Below are 24744 nucleotides of genomic sequence, written 5' to 3'. Positions count from 1 at the left end.
AAGAGATTCACCAGGAAATTGGAGGGCTGTAGTTATAAAGACAGATTGGATAGGCAAGGTTTATTCTCAATGGAATGTAGGAAGCTGGGAGTGACCCAAAAGAGGTTTATAATATTATGATGGCCATAGATAGAACAGATTGAGACTTTCTTTAAGGCTGGGGATGTCTAGATCTAGAAGCCACAGAGTTAAGATGAGGTGAATTATAAAACAAAGAACTGAGGGTCAGGTTTTTCAAGGATATGGTGGTTATCTTGAACAAGCTGCCAGTGCAGGTGGTAGAGACAGATACAATAACAATATTGAATAGGCATTCAGACAGGTACTTTGATAGGAAGGACATGGAGGGATATAGGCCTAATGCTAGCAAATAGAATGAGCCTAGATAGGCAACAAGATCATGGACAAAGTGGCCCATTTTTGTGCTGTATGATTCTATGATTTAAAGCAATTCACTTTTGAATCATAGTCGTATGAAAATGTCTTCAGAATTCAGAGAGTTGTGTCAAGGTGGCAACAAATAATTTGCTGATATTACAAATAACATAACCTAACTGCAAAAATGGTGAAACTGAAAATAAATGATGGTAAGTCTGTAGGAAGGACAAATGTTGTTTTCTGAAGAGTGTAAATGATGTTTAGCAGATGGCATGGATGACATGAAGCTTATTTTAATGCCTTAGATCACCCTTTTAACATTCTAGCAATTATCACATATTACAACCATTGTGGATGTTGATTCATAGTATGAAAGCAATAAACTGCTTGGAAAGACAAGGTGTATAAAATTGCTGAAAGCAGTGCAATTTTAACATTACAATCACTCGACAGAGATCTCTTTATGTGATTTGGACCTGACACGAGCCATAAAACCTGTTTCGGATAATTTTCCTAATTAGTTGCAATATATTCTCAAGACACTTGAGAATTGTCATAATGCATTTGTATATAGGAACATAGACACATAGAAAATAGGTTCAGGAGGAGGCCATTCGGCCCTTCGAGCCAGCACCGCCATTCATTGTGATCACGACTGATCGTCCCGTGCCTGCCTTCTCCCCATATCCCCCCGACTCCATTAGCCCCTAGAGCTCTATCTAACTCTCCCTTAAATCCATCCAGTGACTTGGCCTCCACTGCCCTCTGTGGCAGGGAATTCCATAAATTCACAACTCTCTGGGTGAAAAAGTTTTTTCTCACCTCAGTCTTAAATGACCTCCCCTTTATTCTAAGACTGTGGCCCCTGGTTCTGGACTCGCCCAACATTGGGAACATTTTTCCTGCATCTAGCTTGTCCAGTCCTTTTATAATTTTATATGTTTCTATAAGATCCTCATCCTTCTAAACTCCAGTGAATACAAGAATACAAGTGAATACAAGTTTTCAATATAAAATTGAAAGTGTGCCTTCAGAACAAACTATGACTTTATGCTGAATAACTTCACAATGTTTTATTAACCTACATTCTATTTTAATAAAAGATAGACACAAAATGCAGGAGTAACTCAGCAGGACAGGCAGCATCCCTGGATAGAAGGAATGGGTGACCTTTCGGGTCGAGACCCTTCGTCTGACTTGGTGTTTTATTAGTCCACATTATGCAGTATGTTATGCAGAGTTCTACAGTATGTCAATATTTCCAAACAAGCCTATGCTTCTGTTGGACTAATTTAAAAAAATTGTTTTTTGACTATTATTCATTTTCCTGTTTCTTAACTGCTGCAAGGAGCGACTGAAAAGGTGTTTGAAACGGTTACTAAGATCTATGAAGGTTGAGATAGACCAAAGAAAAAAGGTGTCCAAATGTAAAACTGCCAGAAACACAAACTAGGTATGTCTAAATCTAAAGAGCTGAAAGGTAGGTTAATGTTTTTTTAATGTTTAAAATTGGATAGTTATATGGACGGGAAAGGAATGGAGGGTTATGGTCTGAGCGCAGGTATATGGGACTAGGGGAGAATACGTGTTCGGCACGGACTAGAAGGGTCGAGATGGCCTGTTTCCGTGCTGTAATTGTTATATGGTTATATGGTTATTAATGCCTGAAATTTAGCTCTTTTTATTACTCTAGATCTGAATCTCAACCGATGTCTGCTCCATTAACATTCAAATGGAGTTGCGGGAAGGAATTTCAGGAAGGAATGTGTAGGAAGGTATTACGGATGCTGGTTTAAACCAAAGATAGACCTAAAAAGCTGGAGTAACTCAGACTGAAGAAGGGTCTCAACCCAAAACGTTATCCATTCCTTCTCGCCAGAGATGCTGCCTGTCCCGCTGAGTTACTCTAGCTTTTTGCGTCTATTTTCCATTAACATTCAATCTGCTTGTGAGGACATTGTGGGGTATTTTGAACATCTCTCCACTGGTGGCTCGAGCTCTGCATCTCATGGCTGCTGATGTTTGTTCTCCCTGCTGTTGCACTGATCCTTTCCTTCATTTTGGTATGATCATGTTGATTTCTCAACAGGAAAATCAAAACAAGGCGAGGGGAAAAATAATGATATACTAATATTTTCTCCTTCTGGTCTGATATGAAATGCACCCAGAAACATGTAAATCAAACAGAAAGCAATGATTTCACTTTGCTCAGTCATTGCTTATCATTGTTATGGTATTCGGGACTCTATTGAAGGCTTCTTATTTTAGTTTAGTTGGGAGGTACAGCATGGAAACAGGCCCTTTGGACCACTAAGTCTGCATTGATCAACAATCACCTGTGCACTAGTTCTATCCTATGCACTAGGGACAATATACAGAGGCCTACAAACCTGCGCTTCTTTGGAATGTAGGAGGAAATTACAGCACCCAGAGAAAACCCATGTGGTCACAGGGAGATCGTACAAACTCCGTACAGACAGCACCCGTAGTCAGGATCAAATCCGAGTCTTTCACGCTGCAAGGCAGCAACTTTACTGCTGTACCACTGTGCCATTATTACCTGATTGCAGTCGTATCTTTAACGTATATTCTACCTGCATATTGTTATCTCTGTCCAAAATGTTAAGATTGTGATAGGTTAAAAAAAACGATAGTGTTATAAAAATTATATCAAAAATCAAACAGCATAGCAAAAAAAACATTTGATCGTTGAGTCCCCTTGTGTTCCTGTGTAGTTTTTAAATAAAATACTCCTTTTCAATATCAAATAACCTTCTTCAAAGTTACTTCTAAATATATTTCCTAAACTCTTTCAGGCATTGAATTGCAGATTGAGCAGATTGAAGTGTTTTCAATTATGCCCGGGTTCTATAGCTATTAATAATTAATATTTGTTGCTCTCACTGATGCAAATAATTGGTTAGATTATCTTTTGTAGCAATTCACGGGGGTAACCAAAATAGTGGTTGCTGCGGAAGTTAGGAATTTACTCACCTCCAGTAAAGTTTCCTTATTTTTCTCTTTCATGTTCTTCCCTTCTGTTTTCTTTTTTGCAATATAGAAATTCTGGACACAAACACAAAGAAAACATTTTGTTCTGAAATGTAAAGGAAAGCTTTAACTAAAAAATAAGCTAGTATTTTCTAAGGATAAGACTGCATAATTTATAGTCTCCCATTCTTTCCATTATTATCTATTGTATAGTAGTACAACATCATTTAAAAGACATTTGGACAGGTACATGGATAGGACAGGTTTAGAGGGATATGTGCCAAATGCAGGCAGGTGGGAATAGTGTAAATGGGGCATCGTTTCTGTCATTTCTAAAATGTCACAACTTTGGCAAAGACCACCAAGGTCTTTATAAGGATAGGGATAGAAGAGTATCACAGTAATCTAATGAGAAATATAAAGAAAAGGCTGTCTAACTTTCTATACATATATTTGGGCCTATATCTGAAGAATAATGTTGTGGCGCTGGAGAGGGTCCAGAGGACGTTTATGAGAATGATCCCTGGAATGAGTGGGTGAACATATGATGAACGTTTGATGGTGCTGGGCCTCTACCCGCTGGAGTTTAGAAGGATGAGTGGGGACCACATTGAAACAAACCGAATAGTGAAAGGCTTGGATAGAGTGGATATGGAGAGAATATTTCCACTCGTGGGAGAGTCTAGAACCAAAGGACATAGCCTCAGAATTAAAGGACATTCCTTTAGGAAGGAGATGAGGAGAAATTTCTTTAATCAGAGGGTGGTGAATCTGTGGAATTCATTGCCACAGAAGGCTGCGGAGGCCACGTCAATGGATATTTTCAAGGCAGTGATAGATAGATTCTTGATTAGTACGGGTGCCAGAGGTTAATTCTGTTCCTAACGTATGAACTGACAAAAAATGGGCAAATTAGTTAAAGTTAATGCAGATCTTTGATACAGTGAGACAAGAGATATTGTGGGTGGACCAAGAAAATGGTAAATATATTTTCAGTCTGTTAGAACATACACTGTACATTCCTGATTAGTAAGGATGTCAGGGATTATGGGACGAAGGTATGAGAATAGGGTTGAGAGGGAAAGATAGATCAACCATGATTGAATGGCAGAATAGACTTGATGGGCCAAATGTCCTTATTAACCATATAACCATATAACCATATAACAATTACAGCACGGAAACAGGCCATCTCGACCCTTCTAGTCCGTGCCGAACACATAATCTCCCCTAGTCCCATATACCTGCGCTCAGACCATAACCCTCCATTCCTTTCCCATCCATATTATTCTGCTCCTAGAAGTTATGAATGTGATCTACATAGAACAATACAACAAATGATCAAGCCCCTCAGGCCATGATGTCTATGCTGAACATGGTGCCAAATTAAATAAAGATATCTGTCTGCACACTATCCATCTCACTCCATTCCCTGCATTTCTACATGCCTAGGTAAATGTCTTTTAAATGTCACTATTATGTTTGCCCCACCACCACCCTTAGGAACGCATTCCAGGGACCCTCCATTCTCTGTGTGAAAAAACTCACGATGCACATTAAACATCCATTAAACATTCCTCCTCTCACCTTCAAGCTATGCCCTCCGGTATTTGACATTTCCACACAGGAGAAAAGGTTCTGACTGTCTCCCCTATCTATTGCTTCTCATGATTTGATATACTTTCCCCATCAAGAATGCCTTCAGGCACCGCACTCCAGATAGAACAATTCAAGTTTAATTTCATGGGGGAAGACTCACATAACCTCCTCGAAATAGTGGCGAACAATAGGCCAGGAGTGAAAGAGGAGCTGAAAGTAGCCTTTCTCCAAAAGCTTTGGAGAAATCAATGAGACTGACAGCCAACAATACTCTTGACTGTAAGATTTGACTATATCCTACAGTTTGGAAAGAAATGGCAACTGAGATAGTACATGTCCTAGGTGTTATTTTCCAAAATTCCAAAGATTCCAAGACATATTCTTACAATGTAGCAAATATAATCCTACTATCTGTGGAATTTGTGGAATTCTGTGGAGGCTGTGGTGGCCATCAATGGATATTTTTAAGGCAGAGAGATAGATTCTTGATTAATACGGGAGTCAGGGGTTATGGGGAGAAGGCAGGAGAATGGGGTTAGGAGGGGGTGATAGCCATGATTGAATAGCGGAGTAGACTTGATGGGCTGAATGGCCTAATTCTGCTCCTATCACTTATGACATGACCTTATTTATCAAAGGTCTAAGAGAGAAAACGGGAAGATAGCTGTATTTGTCAACATGGAATTAAATGAATAATTAAATGATTAAGTTGTGGCAGTCCCTGGATATTAGGCCACTCCTTGGGCAGCCCCCTCGGCACTTGAGGGACAGGGACGAGGGACTGCCCACAGGCCTCCGGTTTCTGCTCAGGGGTTTTCTGGGAGTTTGTTTTCTCCCTTCGGTGTAACTGGTTGTGAGTGGATGCTCACAACCATCATTAAAGAACCTTTGAACCTGCCTGGCATCTAACCTTTTTCTGACTGCGTCCAGGCCACTACAAAGTCAAGTTTACCAAATCTAGTAACATGTCCACCAACACCCACTCCCATTCTCATGACACCTTCCCAGCAATTGCAACCATCTGGATGGATGATCAAGATTTGACTTTGCTTATTCACAATTATATTGAGATGACATATTAAAATCAGCACAACATCAAAGCATGTGTTCTCTAAATGCTTCAGTGTATTTGAGCTCATATGATAAATGAGTTTCCAATTTCAGAGCTGACCTACCTAGCTGAAGCATGTAAATGCAAGGAAGCAATATAGCAAAGTCACCATCCGAACATGGATTCTTAAAATGTAGAAATATCCATCAAATGCTCTGTCTTTTCCGAAAATCCTTGGAATCCTTTTTGTGTTTCTTGCAATTTTTTTGGGGGGATTTCCAACACTGTCACCCCATTTTGCACATTTCATATTTCATTAAATAAACTAAGTTAAATTATAACCATATAACCATATAACAATTACAGCACGGAAACAGGCCATCTCGGCCCTACAAGTCCGTGCCGAACAACTTTTTTCCCTTTGTCCCACCTGCCTGCACTCATACCATAACCCTCCATTCCCTTCTCATCCATATGCCTATCCAATTTATTTTTAAATGATACCAACGAACCTGCCGCCACAACTTCCACTGGAAGCTCATTCCACACCGCTACCACTCTCTGAGTAAAGAAGTTCCCCCTCATGTTACCCCTAAACTTCTGTCCCTTAATTCTGAAGTCATGTCCTCTTGTTTGAATCTTCCCTATTCTCAAAGGGAAAAGCTTGATCACATCAACTCTGTCTATCCCTCTCATCATTTTAAAGACCTCTATCAAGTCCCCCCTTAACCTTCTGCGCTCCAGAGAATAAAGACCTAACTTATTCAACCTATCTCTGTAACTTAGTTGTTGAAACCCAGGCAACACTCTAGTAAATCTCCTCTGTACTCTCTCTATTTTGTTGACATCCTTCCTATAATTGGGCGACCAAAATTGTACACCATACTCCAGATTTGGTCTCACCAATGCCTTGTACAATTTTAACATTACATCCCAGCTTCTATACTCAATGCTCTGATTTATAAAGGCTAGCATACCAAAAGCTTTCTTTAGACCCTATCTATATGAGATTCCACCTTCAAGGAACTATGCACGGTTATTCCCAGATCCCTCTGTTCAACTGTATTCTTCAATTCCCTACCATTTATCATGTACGTCCTATTTTGATTTGTCCTGCCAAGGTGTAACACCTCACATTTATCAGCATTAAACTCCATCTGCCATCTTTCAGCCCATTTTTCCAAATGGCCTAAATCACTCTGTAGACTTTGGAAATCCTCTTCATTATCCACAACACCCCCTATCTTGGTATCATCTGCATACTTACTAATCCAATTTACCACCCCTTAATCCAGATCATTGATGTACATGACAAACAACAAAGGACCCAACACAGATCCCTGAGGCACCCCACTAGTCACCTGCCTCCAACCCGACAAACAGCCATCCACCATTACCCTCTGGCTTCTCCCATTCAGCCAATGCTGAATCCATCTTGCTATTCCTGCATTAATACCCAACAGTTTAACCTTCTTAACCAACCTTCCATGAGGAACCTTGTCAAAGGCCTTACTAAAGTCCATATAGACAACATCCACTGCTTTACCCTCGTCAATTTCCCTAGTAACCTCTTCAAAAAATTCAAGAGGATTAGTCAAACATGACCTTCCAGGCACAAATCCATGTTAACTGTTCCTAATCAGACCCTGTTTATCCAGATGCTTATATATATTATCTCTAAGTATCTTTTCCATTAATTTGCCCACCACTGAAGTCAAACTAACAGGTCTATAATTGCTAGGTTTACTCTTAGAACCCTTTTTAAACAATGGAACAACATGCGCAGTACGCCAATCCTCGGGGACTATTCCCGTTTCTAATGACATTTGAAATATTTTTGTCATAGCCCCGGCTATTTCTACACTAACTTCCCTCAATGTCCTAGGGAATATCCTGTCAGGACCTGGAGACTTATCCACTTTTATGTTTTTCAAAAGTGTCAGTACTTCTTTTACTTTGAAACTCATAGTATCCATAACTACTCTACTCGTTTCCCTTACCTCACATAATTCAATATCCTTCTCCTTGGTGAATACCGAAGAAAATAAATTGTTCAATATCTCCCCCATCTCTTTTGGCTCTACAGATAGCTGCCCACTCTGTTTCTCCAATGGACCAATTTTATCCCTCGTTATCCTTTTGCTATTAATATAGCTGTAGAAACCCTTTGGATTTACTTTCACCTTACTTGCCAAAGCAACCTCATATCTTCTTTTAGCTTTTCTAATTTCTTTCTTAAGATTCTTTTTACATTCCTTATACTCCACAAGCACCTCATTTACTTCATGCTGCCTATAATTATTGTAGATCTCCCTCTTTTTCCGAACAAGATGTCCAATTTCCCTTGAAAACCAGGGCTCTTTCCAATTTTTACTGTTTCCTTTCAACCGAACAGGAACATAAAGATTCTGTTCTCTTAAAATTTCCCCTTTAAATGTCCACCATTTCTCTTCTACATCTTTCCCATAAAACAAAATGTCCCAGTCCACTCGTTTTAAATCATCTCGCATCTCATCAAAGTTAGCCTTTCTCCAATCAAAAATCTCAACCCTAGTTCCAGTTCTGACCTTCTCCATAATTATATTTAAATTGTGAGCAGCTGCAGTTTAACCCAAGCAAACTGGGAGGTGGCATGTAACGGGAAAGTATACAGTTAATGGCAAGATCTTTAAAAGCATTGATGTACAGGAGGATCTTAGAGTCCACACTTATAGCTCATTGAAGGTGGCAGCTCGCGTAGACAGGGTTGTAAAGAAGGTGTATGATGTGCCTTTATTACTAGGTTCATTGAGTATAAGTGTCAGGAAGTCATAATATAGCTCTATTTGGAGTATTGCATGCCATTCTGGTCGCCCAATTTCAGGAAAGATGTGGAGGCTTTGGAGAGGAGGTTTACCGGGAAGCTGCCTGGATTAGAGGGGGTTAGAATTTTGAAAGTTATAAGGAAGATAACCGTGGAGCTCACTTACTGGGGAGCATGATGGGAAAATGGCCAACATAGAATGTAGTTAAAATAGCTAAAGCTGAAACATTCTGCTGAAAAGCAGGCTTTCTTATCTATTGGGAGGAGAATATTCCTTCATTGTTTTATCTACATTCTTATCTGTTACAATCTTGTGATTACAGCTGCTTTTTGCCACTGAGGCAATTCTCCCAAAGGTTAACGATCGACCTCATTAACGAGGGGACCCCATTTAGTGGGTACAATTAATTCTCCTTACATGGACATTGACTTTTATGGTATCTATTTGTAGAATGGATAAGGGAGAGCCAGTAGATGTGGAGTATCTGGACTTTCAAAAAGCCTTTGACAAGGTCCCACACAAGAGATTAGTGTGCAAAATGAGAGCGCATGGTATCGGGGGTAGGGTATTGACATGGATAGAGAACTGGTTGGCAGGCAGGAAGCAAACAGTTGGAATTAACGGGTCCTTTTCAGAATGGCAGTTCATAAATCAGTGGTGAGTCTATCGAACAACACCAGTGGGGTGCCGCAAGGCTCGGTGCTGGGACCCCAGTTATTTACAATATATATTAATGATTTGATGAGGGAATTAAATGTGACATCTCCAAGTTTGCGGATGACACAAAGCTGGGTAGCAGTGTGAGCTGCGATGAGGATGCTATGAGGCTGCAGGGTAACTTGGATAGGTTGGGTTTCCCTATGTACATCGATAAGGCCTTTAATAATTCGACTTGTTCGATAGACTCACCACAGATCTATGAGCGGTTTTATTTTGTGTCTGTGCCTATCTGAGTAAAGTCAGATATAGGGCATGGGTATAGTACAAAATCCCCTCCTACAGCAGGTTTCAGCAACAGGGAGAGATTGGATAGACTTGGATTGTTTTTACTGCAACGTCAGAGATTGAGACTCGATTAATTGAGAGGGGAAAAGTTTAATGGAGATGTTTGGCAGGATTTTTACCGAGTAGAGGGAGCCAGGAATGCATTGCCTGGGTTGGTGGTAGAGGCAGATACAATAGTGGCGTTTTAGAGGCTTTTAGATAGGCACATTTAAGTGCAGGGCATGTGCTGAAGTAACTCAGTTAGTCAGACAGCATTACTGGAGAACATGGATCGGTGACGTTTCAAGTTGTGATCCACTTACACCCGAGACGTCACCTAACTTTGTTCCCCAGAGATGCTGCATGACATGCTGAGTTACTACAACACTTCGTATCATTTTGTGTAGGGCAGCATCTGCAGTTTCTTGTTTCTGCTAAGTTAAATTAGGTTTAATTTTCATTTAGATTCAGCTTAGATTAGTTTATTGTCACGTACATCAGGGTGAAATTAAATTCCTTGTTTACATGAAGCAAACTAAAAAACGTGAGTACAATAGTGGAGTAATCGAATGGGATAGAGTTAAGAGTAAGACTATGATGCAGCATGTCGGGGAGTGGAGGTGGTATAAAGAGACTAGTTCAGGGGAGAGAAATTGTTTGTAAGGCTGAACATCTTGGCTTCCGTGTCTTCTCCCAGAAGGTAGAAGAGGGAAAAGGGAGTGGCCTGGGTCGCAGCAATTCTTCTCCAGCCTTCCTGACACAACACACTGTGAAGATGGACTGGTTGGAAGGAAGTGATGAGGAAGTGATGGACTGGTCTCACCCCCACTCTCTCTGCAGGCTCAGGTGGTGAAGAGCAGAGCAGTTGCCATACCAGTCCAAGATGCATTCTGAAATCACGCTTTCTATAGTTCATCTATAGAAGTTCGAGATAATCTCATAGTTATGCAAAATCTTTTCATGTGCCTAAGAAAGTAAATGAGTTGTTGTGCTTTTTTGATCCCTGCGTCAGTGTGAGAGGACCCAGGTAGGTTGCTGGTGATATTATCCCTGGGAACCTAAAGTCATCATCCATCTCTACAGCCTCTCTGTTGAGGAGGACAAGGTTATGTTCGTTCCCTTGCTTCCTTGGATCAACAACCAACTCTTTCATCATGCTGACATTAAGGGCTAGGTTGTCATTCTGAAACATGACACAAGGATTCTGATCTTTTTCCTGACTCCTTGCCAGTCACCCATCCGATTCAGATTCAGATTCAATTTTAATTGTCATTGTCAGTGTACAGTACAGAGACAACGAAATGCATTGGATTTCATGGATTTCCATGGATTTCAGTCAATGTTCTCCATTACAAAGCAGCTGGAGAAATGTTTCATAAAATAATGGCCTAGAATTCCATCTTGGTTGATTTAAACCGTGATTAGCAGGTTGATGTAGGTTGTTTATGGATAATATCAGCATTGAGCCTTTTATTTGCTCTCTTTTTATGACTTTTTTGCTTACCTGTGGATCTTTAAAGACAGCGTACTTCTCTTGTTGTTCAACAAACATAAGTTTGTTTTCACTGTCCCGCATCCAGTGGGATAAGGTTTCCACCAGATTCTCATGATCTTCCAGAAATCTCTCTGAGTAGAAGGAGCAAGGTCAAAGTTTTTAAAACAATCACAAAAAAGGGACAAGATACAGCAATCAACAAAGTACAATAACCCTTCATCACAAATTGCCCATGAACTCATTGATATTTGCAGAATATACCATAGAAACATAGAAAATAGGTGCAGGAGTAGGCCATTCGGCCCTTCGAGCCTGCACCCTCATTCAATATGATCATGGTTGATCATCCAACTCAGTATCCTGTACCTGCCTTCTCTCCATACCCCCTGATCCCTTTAGCCACAAGGGCCACATCTAACGCCCTCTTAAATATAGCCAATGAACTGGCCTCAACAACCTTCTGTGGCAGAGAGTTCCAGAGATCCAGAGAAAAATGTTTTTCTCATCTCGGTCCTAAAAGATTTCCCCCTTATCTTTAAACTGTGAACCCTTGTTCTGGACTTCCCCAACATCGGGAACAATCTTCCTGCATCTAGCCTGTCACAAAGTCGGTAGCAAGATTACCTTTGTGACATTTGTTGAACAGTGCTTTCTGAGGTGATATGAGGCGCTTTAATAAATTTAATAAACAATTATTTTGTTTATTCTATTCTCTCTTCCATGGCTTATATTTGCAGGCCAGATCTTTCCCCTTTGTGGTATTGTTTCTTGTGAAGTCCCCTTGTTCAATTTGTTAAATTGAATAAAAAGCTTTAATTTATTTTTACCATTACTTCCTCGAATACAGTTTCCTCTCCCGTGAATCCCTTTACTCTAGCTAAATAATGCAGACCTATAAAATAAGGGGGGGGGGGGGGGGGGGGGGGGGGGGGTGAGATTTACCTAAAGATCTGAATGACTGCCAGCTAGAGACTTCGAGCAGCAATGAGAAAACAGGCTCATATTGCACAATGTTCATTCCCTGCCAATGTAAGTGTTAAAACAATACAACGTGTGCCCACAATTAGTGACATCCACTGTTTATCGAGGTAGAATCAAAATATTAAACATGGGGAGAAAGATGGCCCTGATTGGTGAGGCCGCACTTAGAGTATTATGCTTGGTCACCCTGCTATAGGAAAGATGCCATTAAGCTGGAAAGAGTGCAGGGACGATTCATGGGGATGTTGCCAGAACTCAAGGGCCTGAACTCTAGGGAGAGTTTGAGCAGGCTAGGACATTATTCCTTGGAGCAGATTCAGATTCAGATTCAACTTTAATTGTCATTGTCCGTGTACAGTACAGAGACAACGAAATGCATTTAGCATCTCCCTGGAAGAGCGACATAGCATATGATTTGAATAAATATTTACATTAGCATATATACAGACATAGTGTTTTTCCTGTGGGAGGAGTGTCCGGGGGGGGGGGGGTGATTGGCAGTCACCGAGGTACGTTGTTGAGTAGAGTGACAGCCGCTGGGAAGAAGCTGTTCCTGGACCTGCTGGTCCGGCAACGGAGAGACCTGTAGCGCCTCCCGGATGGTAGGAGGGTAAACAGTCCATGGTTGGGGTGAGAGCAGTCCTTGGCGATGCTGAGCGCCCTCCGCAGACAACGCTTGCTTTGGACAGACTCAATGGAGGGGAGTGAGGAACCGGTGATGCGTTGGGCAATTTTCACCACCCTCTGCAGTGCTTTCCGGTCGGAGACAGAGCAGTTGCCATACCATACTGTGATACAGTTGGTAATGATGCTCTCGATGGTGCAGTGGTAGAAGTTCACCAGGATCTGAGGAGACAGATGGACCTTCTTCAGTCTCCTCAGTGAGCACAGGAATAGATAGTGTGAATACTGAGTCTTTTTCCTGGGGTAGGGGAATCAAGAACAAGAGGGCCTAGATTTAAGGTGACAGGAGAGAGATTTAATAGAAACCTGAGGGGCAACCTTTTCACACACAGTGGGGGTACATGGAATGACCTGCCAGGGAAAGTTGTTAAGGCAGGTACAATAATAACATTTAAAAGAGATTTGGACAAGTCCATGGCTGGGAAAGGTTCAGTGGATCTGGGTCAAATGTGAGCAAAAGGAATTAGCTCAGATGGGGCATCTTGTTCTCTAAAAAGATGACGCACAGCATCCACAGCAACTTACTCCTGATTCACTTTAAAAAAAAATCATTTGGAACAAATAACATAGAGATGAGTGATCAAATGTATGGAAATCCTTAATGTGAATGTTGAATTAATTCAAAAGTCATTTCAAAGACATTTGCAAAGGAAATCCAACAATGGCAATGCAACTATCACGCCTCAGATTAACTCTGCAGGAACAAATCTATTTTAATATCAAACATTCTTAGCAAACCTTTGTTTGATTCAGGTTTTTGCAATGTTGTATGAATTCATTGCCATATTGATCTATTTAAACACTGGGAGAAATATACTTAAAGTAATTCTAGGTGGCTTCATTACATTTGAGTGGTTGTCACGGTGAGCATAGACTCAGGCTCTCTAGAACAGTATCATAATCACTAGACATCTATTCCCAATGTTAATATATATATTTCCAGCAACAGTGTTCATTAAAGTGGCTAATATGATTATTTTACCCTTTAAAAAAAATAAAAACGACTTAGTGATATCCATCCTGACTCACCTAAATTATGCTGCTTCTTCTAATTTCCTTTAATCAAGACTGATCCATAGATTTTTAAGAAGGAACTGCAGATGCTGGAAAATCGAAGGTACACAAAAATGCTGGAGAAACTCAGCAGGTGCAGCAGCATCTATGGAGCGAAGGAAATAGGCAACGTTTCGGGCCGAAACCCTTCTTCAGAAGAAGGGTTTCGGCCCGAAACGTTGCCTATTTCCTTCGCTCCATAGATGCTGCTGCACCCGCTGATCCATAGGTTACTTTATTCAGTACCTACCCCCATCCCTTTCTAACATGAACTAGTTGGTATCAAAGCTACAGTCAATCTCATATCACAACAGCATTGACTTTAACTAATATCTTTCTGCAAGACATTTTGTCATGTGGCTTCAGGAAGACTAGGAATTACCAAATCTTCAGGAGTCTGAAGAAGGGTCTCGACTTGAAATGTTGTTTGCCTTTTTCTCTGCACAGATGCTGCCAGACCTGCTGAGGTCCTCCCTCTTTGACTCCATTCAAAGACCCAAGCAGTCGCTCCAGGTGTGGCAGAGGTTAACCTGCAACTCCTCCAACCTCATCTATTGCATCTGCTGTTCTAGATGTCAGCTGCTCTACATTGGTGAGATCGTTTCGCCGAACACCTCCGCTCGATTCGCAATAACCAACCTGATCTCCGGTGGTTCAACACTTCAACTCCCCCTCCCATTCCGAATCCGACCTTTCTGTCCTCGGCCTCCTCCATGGCGAGAGTGAGGGCCACCATAAATTGGAGGAGCAGCACCTCATATTTCGCTTGGGCAGTTTGCACCCCAGCGGCATGAACATTGACTTCTCTAATTTCAGGTAGTCCTTACTTTCTCCTCCCCTACTCAGCTCTCCCTCAGCCCACTGGCTCCTCCTCTTCCTTTCTTCTTCCCCCCCACCCTCACATCAGTCTGAAGAAGGGTTTCGGCCTGAAACGTTGCCTATTTCCTTTGCTCCATAGATGCTGCCTCACCCGCTGAGTTTCTCCAGCATTCTTGTCTACCTGAGGTCCTCAAGCAGTTTGTTTTGTTTTTTAATCAAAATTCCAGCATCTGCAGGCTCTTTTGTCTCCAAGAGTGATTATCTATGTCTTTACTACAGTCTCCCTATGATGCTACAACCTCAAAGAAATCAACAAATAGAAACATAGAAAATAGGTGCAGGAGTAGGCCATTCGGCCCTTCGAGCCTGCACCGTCATTTGATATGATCATGGCTGATCATCCAACTCAGTATCCCATACCTGCCTTCTCTCCATACCCCCTGATCCCTTTAGCCACAAGGGCCACATCTAACTCCCTCTTAAATATAGCCAATGAACTGGCCTCAACTACCTTCTGTGGCAGAGAATTCCACAGATTCACCACTCTCTGTGTAAAAAATGATTTAAATCATCTTCCTCTTTTGAATCTATATTGACTCATGTCTTTATATAGATCGTCACTGTGACTCCATTGAAAAATTAGTCCCACTATTTTACATGAAATTATAAAATGAATCTGTTGGTGCTTTAGATGCATGAGTTTGATTTTTGCCCTTTTAAACTATGGGCACTATGTTGGGCTGTTTGGTATCAGCTGACATATCCTTCGGTATCTCGTGACACTCTCTAATAATGACTTGGAAATCTTTCAAAGTCCATTAACCCTGTCTGCAGAACAGACTATTTTACTTTATAAAGCATTCAAGTGTTCCATCTGTAATGCATTGCTCGGGAGTATGGTGGAAGAATGGTTACAGACAGTTTTTAAGACAGCTGTCTAGATGAGCCTAGGCAAAGAAAGCTATGGGCTAAGGGCTGGAGGATGGGATTATTACAGATGTGTGCCTACTTGTCGGTATGGATGTGCTGGGCTGTGCTGGGCTGTGCTGGGCTGTGCTGGGCTGTGCTGGGCTGTGCTGTGCTGGGCTGTGCTGGGCTGTGCTGGGCTGTGCTGGGCTGTGCTGTGCTGGGCTGTGCTGGGCTGTGCTGGGATGAACAGCCCGTTTTCATGTTCGTATAATTCCATGACTGAGTACAAGTACATATTTCCCTGAATATAGAGTCACAGGTATATAAGGTGGTAAAGAAGGCTTTTGGTACATTGACCTTCATCAGTCACAGTATTCAACAACTAGAGGGCACAGGTTTAAGGTGAGGTGGGGGGAGAGATTTAATAGGATTCTGAGCGGCAGCTTTTTCACTCAGAGGATAGTGGGTATATGAAATGAGCTGCAGAGAAGGCAGGTACTATAATAGCATTTAAAGTCACTGGACAGAAATTTCTATGTTGTATTTTTCAATAGATCGATCAATCAAAATTGATCACCTAATAAAAGAGTGAGAGATGCTAGAGGTTGTAGATTAAAGGTGCTATTATGGACAGACGGAGTTGATCTAGTGCATCAGATTATTACAAAGCAGAACATATTTCATATTTAATGATTGATGTGCAGGAATTTCAGGTCCTAGGTGTCTAGCTAATGGTAACGTGGTCTTAGAGGTCTTAAAGACTCCTCAGTTTTATTCATGAAGAGCAGAGCAAGGATGGTACAATCACAACATTTAAGAGAGATCTGGACCAGATGTAGAAAGATACGGATCAAATGCTGGTAAATAGGATTAGTGTAGACTGGTAGTAACTAGTCGGCATGGATAGGATGGGTCTAGTGGCCTGTTTCTGTGCTGTTTGGCTCTCAGACTGTAACTGTTGGAGCCAAGGTTCAGTTTTCTATTGATCTGATATCACATAAAATTATCAATTAATTCAGTAAATTAATCCAAAACAAAAATACTCTAGCAAGTACATTTACTTATATACTCTACTGCTGTTGTTATATATAACTTAAGGCCAACCATATGATATACCCCAGAAAACAAATGGGTTCTGTTTTTATACAAACAAACAAAAAATCACGATATGGTAACCATACCTCCGTAATGAATGGCAGAAAAAGCATATGAGACTGTTAAGAAAGAGGAATTATTCAAAGTGGGCAGAGAGTTGAAACTAGTTCTGCTGTTCATAGAAACAAATGTATTTACATAAATCAGATAAATGAATTTAATCTATCGTGGGACCCCGTCTGTATATAGAGGTGACCATAAGTCAGGTGTTTGTAACCCCAAGATGGCTTCTACTTGGTTTCCTAAAGCTAACTTGAAATCTGAAGAAGGGTCCAAACCCAAAACATCACCTATCCTTTCCTTTCACAGATGCTGTCTAACCTGCTGAGTTCCTCCAGAACTTTGTGTTTAACTCAAGATTCCGGCATCTGCACTTCTTGGTGTCTTGATCACACTTTCTCTTTCCATTGTTTGAGATAGTTGGCTAGATTCCCTACAGTTGACAGTGTACCCCAATCAAACAGTTAGCCTTGTTTACAATCTGCTGGCCAGCCCAAGAGGAACTATCTCCACATTATCTCCATCTGTGTGGATATCCATGCCCAATCTTGACCTTTATTTTTAAGCTGTTCATTAGGGTTTATCAGAGGAAGGCACTAGTCTGTAATTTGTATGTTTTTATTATCACACTTCCAAATAAGGTTTTAAAAAGCAAATTGAAAAATCACCGCACACGAGTTCCCTTCTTGTTTTTAACTGTTTCTGCAATTTGTCTGTTGGAACATTGCAACACCTATGTTGAAAGTTCCACCCTGCGTACAAAAGCCGAGGTGATGCAACTTTCCTGCTTGAATGTCAACAATGCACTAATATAAATTGAAAAACGGTTACAAAACTTATACAAGATCTCTTTGTAAATAGTTTACTGCTCAATAACATTGACAACTAGACTAAGTGGGACCCGTTGGGTCCCAGTCACACGGGAGGCCAGGTCCACCAACGCAATATTCCACCATTCACCCGTTTCCCCAATGCAACTCGTTCCCCCAATGCATTTTATTACCACTCACCCATAGCCCCTAACTGCGCAGGCGCGGCTGACGGGTTCTCGTTGTGACGCCCCTGAACTCCCCTCACCCGCCCACTCCTCCTCTTGCTCTTGCCCTTCCCCCCCCCATGCACTCACTCCATTCTCCCTCACCCCCCCCCCCTCCCCCCGCCATCCACTCGCCTCATTTGGAGTACTTTGTACAGTTCTGGTCGCCATCATACAGGAAGATTGTGGAGGCTTTGGAAAGGATGCAGTAGAGACACCAGAATTATGCCTGCATTAACGGGTATTAGCTACATGGAGTGCTTGGACAGACTTTGTTTTCTCTGGAAAGCCAGAGGTTGAGGGGACATCATATAAGAGACCATACACACATATAAAATTCAGAAAGGCACAGATAAGGTAGATAGTCACAATCTTTTTCCCAGAATGGAAATATCACACACTTGCATTTGATAAGGTACACATAGGAGAATAGTGGGCAAAATTAGGGCACATGGTATTGGGGGTAGAGTGCTGACATGGATACAAAATTGGTTAGCAGACAAGAAACAAAGAGTAGGGATTAACGGGTCCCTTTCAGAATGGCAGGCAGTGACTAGGGGGGTACAGCAAGGCTCGGTGCTGGGACCGCAGCTATTTACAATATACATCAATGATTTGGATGAAAGGATTCAAAGTAACATTAGCAAATTTGCAGATGACACAAAGCTGGGTGGTAGCGTGAGCTGTGAGGAGGATGCTATGAGAATGCAGGGTGACTTGGACAGGTTGGGGGAGTGGGCAGATGCATGGCAGATGAAGTTTAATGCGGATAAATGTGAGGTTATCCACTTTGTTAGCAAAAACAGGAAGGCAGATTACTATCTAAATGGCGTCAAATTGGGAAAAGGGGAAGTACAACAGGTTCTGGGGGTCCTTGTTCATCAGTCTATGAAAGTACGCATGCAGTGGAGAAAGCGAATGGCATGTTGGCCTTCATAACAAGAGGAGTCGAATATAGGAGCAAAGAGGTCCTTCTGCAGTTGTACAGAGCCCTAAAGCCCAAGCCTTTCCTGAAGTCCTCTGAGTGAGGGCTACATGTATATATGTATGTAGTTTGTTTTGCTGCGCTATTCTTATAACAAATGTAAAGCACTTTGGCCAACGAGAGTTGTTTTTTAAATGTGCTATATAAATAAATGTGACTTGACTTGACTTGACTAGTGAGACCACACCTGGAGTATTGTGTGCAGTTTTGGTCCCCTAATTTGAGGAAGGACATTCTTGCTATTGAGGGAGTGCAGCGTAGGTTTACAAGGTTAATTCCCGGGATGGCGGGACTGTCATATGCTGAGAGAATGGAGCAGCTGGGCTTGTACACTCTGAAGTTTAGAAGGATGAGAGGCAATCTCATTGAAACATGTAAGATTGCTAAGGGTTTGGACACGCTAGAGGCAGGAAACATGTTCCCAATGTCGGGGGAGTCCAGAACCAGGGGCCACAGTTTAAGAATAAGGAGTGAGCCATTTAGAACGGAGCACTTTTTCTCACAGAGAGTTGTGAGTCTGTGGAATTCTCTGCCTCAGAGGGCGGTGGAGGCAGGTTCTCTGGATGCTTTCAAGAGAGAGCTAGATAGGGCTCTTAAAAATAGCGGAGTCAGGGGATATGGGGAGAAGGCAGGAACGGGGATCTGATTGGGGATGATAAGCCATGATCACATTAAATGGCCAAATGGCCAAATGGCCTACTCCTGCACCTATTGTCTATTGTCTATTGTCTATTGTCTATTGTCTATTGTCTATAGAGGGCATAGTTTTAAGCTGAGATGGGCAAAGTTTATAAGTGATGTACGGGGCAACTCAATATCAAATGGTACCATTTCAACTAACTTACTTTGTCAACCTGCCCTCACCCCATCGGAGGTATTCTCTTTGAATAAGCAAGTTCACTATTCTGATAAACGCAAGGAATTATGGGATTTGCCAAAGGTCAAATGCTATAATGAAAAATCAAATGAAGTGTTGTAGATACAGTGAGTATAGTTTGGGTCCGATTTATACTCTTTTTTCAAGCTTGTATTTGTCAGGGGGCAGATAGAGGGGGCACATGTGAGTGGGAGACCGGGGAGTGGGGTGAGACTGGACCGGCGGAGAGACATTCTCGGCAGCTGCACGCACACAGAACCGCGCCTCATCTGCAGCCAGGATCGAACCCAAGTCCCCGGCGCAGCAAGCGTAGCCGTACCGCCACTGCACCGTTCCTGTCCCCCCCCCCCCCCCACCCCCACTCGAGTGTCCCATTCTTGCCTGGGGGTGGCTGGAGACGTCCGGACCAACGGACACCGGCTCCCAGGCCCACAGCCAGCGCGGAGAAGAAGCGGCAACTCCAGCCCAACTCCGCTCCGACTCCAGAGGAACCCGCTCCCTGTTGGGCCTCTACGGCGACAAGTGCCAATTCGCCCACGGCCTGGCCGTGCTGCGCTCCCTCAGCCGCCACCCCAAGTACAAGACGGAGTCATGCTGCACCTTCCACACCACCGGCTTCTGCCACTACGGTACCCGCTGCCACTTAATCTACAACCCTGAGGAGGAGCGAGGGCCCCGGCCCCACCTGCGCCAGAGCGCCAGCCTGGGCTCAGCCTCCTCCTGCCCGGCGCTAGACTGGGCCTCACTGCGGACGGCCTTCAGCCTCGACCTGGAGCTGGCTTGGAGCTGGGCAAGAGAGGGGGAGGAGGTTGCTGCTGCCGCCAGCACCACCAACAGCACCACCTCCTCCAGCGGGCGCCCGGCCTGCTCATGGCCGGCAGGAGCCCGTCCGCAGACTTTCTCACCGACCAGGACGACTCCAGCAGCAGCGGCTCTGAGTCGCCCATCTTCGAGCAGGGCCGGCGGCTGCCCATCTTCAGCAGGATCTCGGTGTCGGACTGAGGGGAGGGGGGTGGAGGTGGAGAAGAGAAGTGAATCAGGGTGTTTCCTCTCCCAAGCTGGAGCTGGGTTCCATCTCCCATAGGGTGTCACCCTCCCCTCTAGATTTGTGGGGGCTGTTGTACCCGAGTATGAAAAACTGGAGGGGGCAAGGGGTGGTGGCATCTTTCCCATTGAGAGAATGTAAGTTCTCAACAGCCACTGGAAAAAGCGAGAGGCGTAGCCGATGGTCACTGGCCCGCCGGGGAACGGCCCCTCTGGGAGCCGGAGCAGAGCCCGCACCTCCCCCCCCCCCCCGTGCCAGCTGCAATTCCAGGACCGCCACTGGACTGGGACGGACATGTCCGCCCTCTCCTGGACAGGGACGGGACACCCGGGAGGGGATGGGGACGGCCCAGCAGCAACCCAACAGCGCCCGCAGCGCCAGAGAGCCAGGCCCAACCACGGACGAAACGCAAGCCTGCACACAACGCAGCACCACCGTTGGCGAGACTGTTTATAGCTCGTGACCTATGACCTGGGCATGCGCAGTCGGAATATCAAACTCGCTTATTATCCATTACTCCCCCAACTTATTTGCTTTTTTTTCTTTCACTTTCTCTGTACCATGTACCATGAACACTTGTTCCATTCTCTTTCCACAATTGTTGCCTGGCCCACTGAGTGTTTACAGGATTTTTCATTTTTATTAAAAACATAATTCACATTGATCGCTATCAAAGGTCAAGCAACCAACCAAACAATACTCCTACTCGGTCATAACATTGCACCCACCTGGTACACGTTAACTTGACCTCACAATGCCTTGAAGGCCAGAAAGCTGACAAATGATTACTTGAAGCCACCATGTGTTAAGAGACTGTAGGCTCTTGATTTATGGCAGCTGGTTCCTGGAACTGAACAGCAGTACGTTGTGCCTCTGGGTTCCTCTGCTAGGAAACTTAGTTTAGTTTTTTTAAAATTTAGTTTAGAGATACAGCGTGACACAGGCCCTTCGGCCCACCGCATCCGCACCAACCAGCAATCCCCGCACACTAATACTATCCTACACTCTTGCCATAGAGGGAGACATTCTTGCCATAGAGGGAGCACAGAGAAGGTTCACCAGAATGATTCCTGGGATGTCAGGACTTTCATATGAAGAAAGACTGGATAGACTCGGCTTGTACTCGCTAGAATTTAGAAGATTGAGGGGGGATCTTATAGAAACTTACGAAATTCTTAAGGGGTTGGACAGGCTAGATGCAGGAAGATTGTTCCCGATGTTGGGGAAGTCCAGGACAAGGGGTCACAGTTTAAGGATAAGGGGGAAATCCTTTAGGACCGAGATGAGAAAAACATTTTTCACACAGAGAGTGGTGAATCTCTGGAATTCTCTGCCACAGAAGGTAGTTGAGGCCAGTTCATTGGCTATATTTAAGAGGGAGTTAGATGTGGCCCTTGTGGCTAAAGGGATCAGGGGGTATGGAGAGAAGGCAGGTACAGGATACTGAGTTGGATGATCAGCCATGATCATATTGAATGGCGGTGCAGGCTCGAAGGGCCGAATGGCCTACTCCTGCACCTATTTTCTATGTTTCTCTGTTACACACTAGTGACAATTTACAATTATACCAAACCTCTACATCTTTGGAGTGTTGGAGGAAACTGAAGCACCCTGAGAAATCCCACGCAGGTCACGGGGAGAACGTACAAAATCCATACGGACAACACCCGTAATCAGGATCGAACCAGCGTCTCTGGCGATGTAAGGCAGCAACTCTACCGCTGTGCCACCATGCCACCCTTTAGGCATCCTGCTCTAAGGAGGGAGGCTGGAGTCTTAGCATTAGATACTCTAGGCTTGCATTTGATTGCATGAAGCTGAAATAATGTGCCATTTTAAGAACCAATTTCGTCTCTTCAGTAAAGAAAAAGCTGTAAGCAAAGGAAGATGGAACTAAAAATATAAACTTGGTTTCCCAGATGGGTACAGCCACAATTCCGTTTAATAACATAATCAAGCTTTAAGAATCATATCATACGTATACAATCAATCAATTTGTAATGGAAATGCTGCATTTACTTTAGAAATGAACAAAGATTAGCCTTAAAAACTGACACAGAAATCGCATGGCTTAAGAGCTACAAGGGCAAAATTTGCAGTCAGTGCTAAAGTAACAGTGTTTCTGCTGATCTCTGTGAAAACTCCACCTAACAATTTCTGCGGTAATAGCTTCCCTTTTCCAACGGTTGCTGCTAAGCACCAGTTCAAGGAAATCACTGGCATCTAACAGCTGTGATGCCACGTGACTCTAGACCCACCAACTCTTTGCTGGCCCCTCAACTGAGGGCAAGAAGGAACAGGCAACCAGGAACACCAGCATTTTCATCCAAGCCCACATCCCGTGAGTGAGTACTATAAGCAAGCACAATATTGCAGCCGCAAGAGCATGTCAGAGGCTGGGTATCTTGCTGCGAGTGATTCACCTCCTGACATCTCAAAGCCTTTCCACCGCTTCGAGGGCATAATACAGGAGCACAATTAAATAATAAATAATCTGCTGGAGGATCTCAATGGTTTGAGTAGCATCTGTGGAGGGAAATGGACAGTTGATGTTTCAGCTCGGAATCCTTCATCTGCACTGAGGACGATGATTGATTGTGCTAACACGAAACATCAGGTGTTCATTTCCCTCCACAGATGCTGCTCGACTAACTGAATTCTTCCAGCTGTTTTATATTCCAGCCAGGGCCGTCTTAACGCATGGGCACACTGGGCAGTTGCCCGGGGCCCCACGAGCATGGGGGCCCCATGCTAATCTATGTATGTTGTGACTTGCTATAGGCCGCAGACCGGCGGTCGGAGCTCTTAAAGTCCACACCGCGCCCGTGGCTAGAAGCTCCGCAGACCGCGGCTTCAGTGTGTTATAGGCCGCAGGCTGGCAGTCGGAGCACTTCTTCTGGCGACCTTCGGCAAGGGCTCGCCCGCACCGCGATGGAAAGTCCACGCCGTGCCCGCGGCTAGAAGCTCTGGACCCGACTCCGGGAAAGGCCGCACCAATCCAAGCTGTTAGGCCGTGAGGGAGGGCGAAATGCAACTACGAGAAAAGTCGCATTCCACCGAGGTAAGTGACTAAAAAAGTTTCCCCCAATTCCCGCCCCCACACTAAAACACACTAAAACACACTTTTAGACATACTACAAACAAAATAAAAGTGGAAAGGACGAACGGCTGCTGGCGAGGCTGCCGGCTCATGGCGCCACCCGTTGTTCAAATGTTTGTGTTGATTAATCTTTGCGGTACAGCATGTTTTTTAATGTTGAAACACTAATTTTGTTGGAAGTACCAATAAATATGTTTAATTTTATCGACCATTTACCTTTTTAACACTGTGAGTGGTTGAGTGGGTAGGGGCCCCAGTGCACTGCTTTGCCCGGGGGCTTATAATGCTGTTAAGATGGCGCTGATTCCAGCAGCTGAATTTTTGTGTATGCATGATTGAATAATCTCTGCTTGCGCTTGTGATTGTAACTCCAACAAGAAGCTGAATGCCGTGTTGAAAGGGTGATGTTTCTCGACCCAAAACAACGCCCTTTCCTCCTCTCCAGAGATGATGCCTGTCCCGCTGAGTTACTCCAGCATTTTATGTCTATCTTCGGTTTAAAACAGCATCTGCAGTTTTTTCCTGCACATCATCGTTCATTTCCGTACTCGACACCATTGGTGCATCACATGTTGGAACATAGAACAGTACAGCACAGGAAGGGGCACTTCAGCCCACAATGTATATGCAGAACATGATGCCAAGTTAAATTGATCTCATCTGGCTGTACATGTTCCATATCCTTCCATTCCCTCCTCTTACATGTGCCTCTTAAATGCCACTATCATATCTGCCTCCACAACCATATTGGCAATGTGTTCCAAGCCTCCACTACTCTCTGTGAAAAAAACTTGCCCT

The 24744-nt window shown here is 43.5% G+C and overlaps 1 protein-coding gene across 2 annotated transcripts in view; it reads right to left on the bottom strand.

Annotated features, from left to right (window-relative positions):
• Positions 1-24744, bottom strand: part of LOC116968964 (amyloid beta precursor protein binding family B member 1 interacting protein) — a 126808-nt gene that overhangs the window by 24330 nt on the left and 77734 nt on the right. For both annotated transcript variants that reach the window (XM_033015954.1, XM_033015950.1), the window contains exons 7-8: positions 11312-11433; positions 3373-3444 (exon numbers count right to left, since the gene is read on the bottom strand). In XM_033015954.1, coding sequence (XP_032871845.1) covers positions 3373-3444; positions 11312-11433 — 194 coding nt within the window. The remainder of the gene's footprint in view (positions 1-3372; positions 3445-11311; positions 11434-24744) is intronic.

Source organism: Amblyraja radiata, chromosome 2, assembly GCF_010909765.2.
Source record: "Amblyraja radiata isolate CabotCenter1 chromosome 2, sAmbRad1.1.pri, whole genome shotgun sequence".
NCBI classification, from domain to species: domain Eukaryota; kingdom Metazoa; phylum Chordata; class Chondrichthyes; order Rajiformes; family Rajidae; genus Amblyraja; species Amblyraja radiata.
This window is presented reverse-complemented; position numbering and strand designations above follow the sequence as displayed.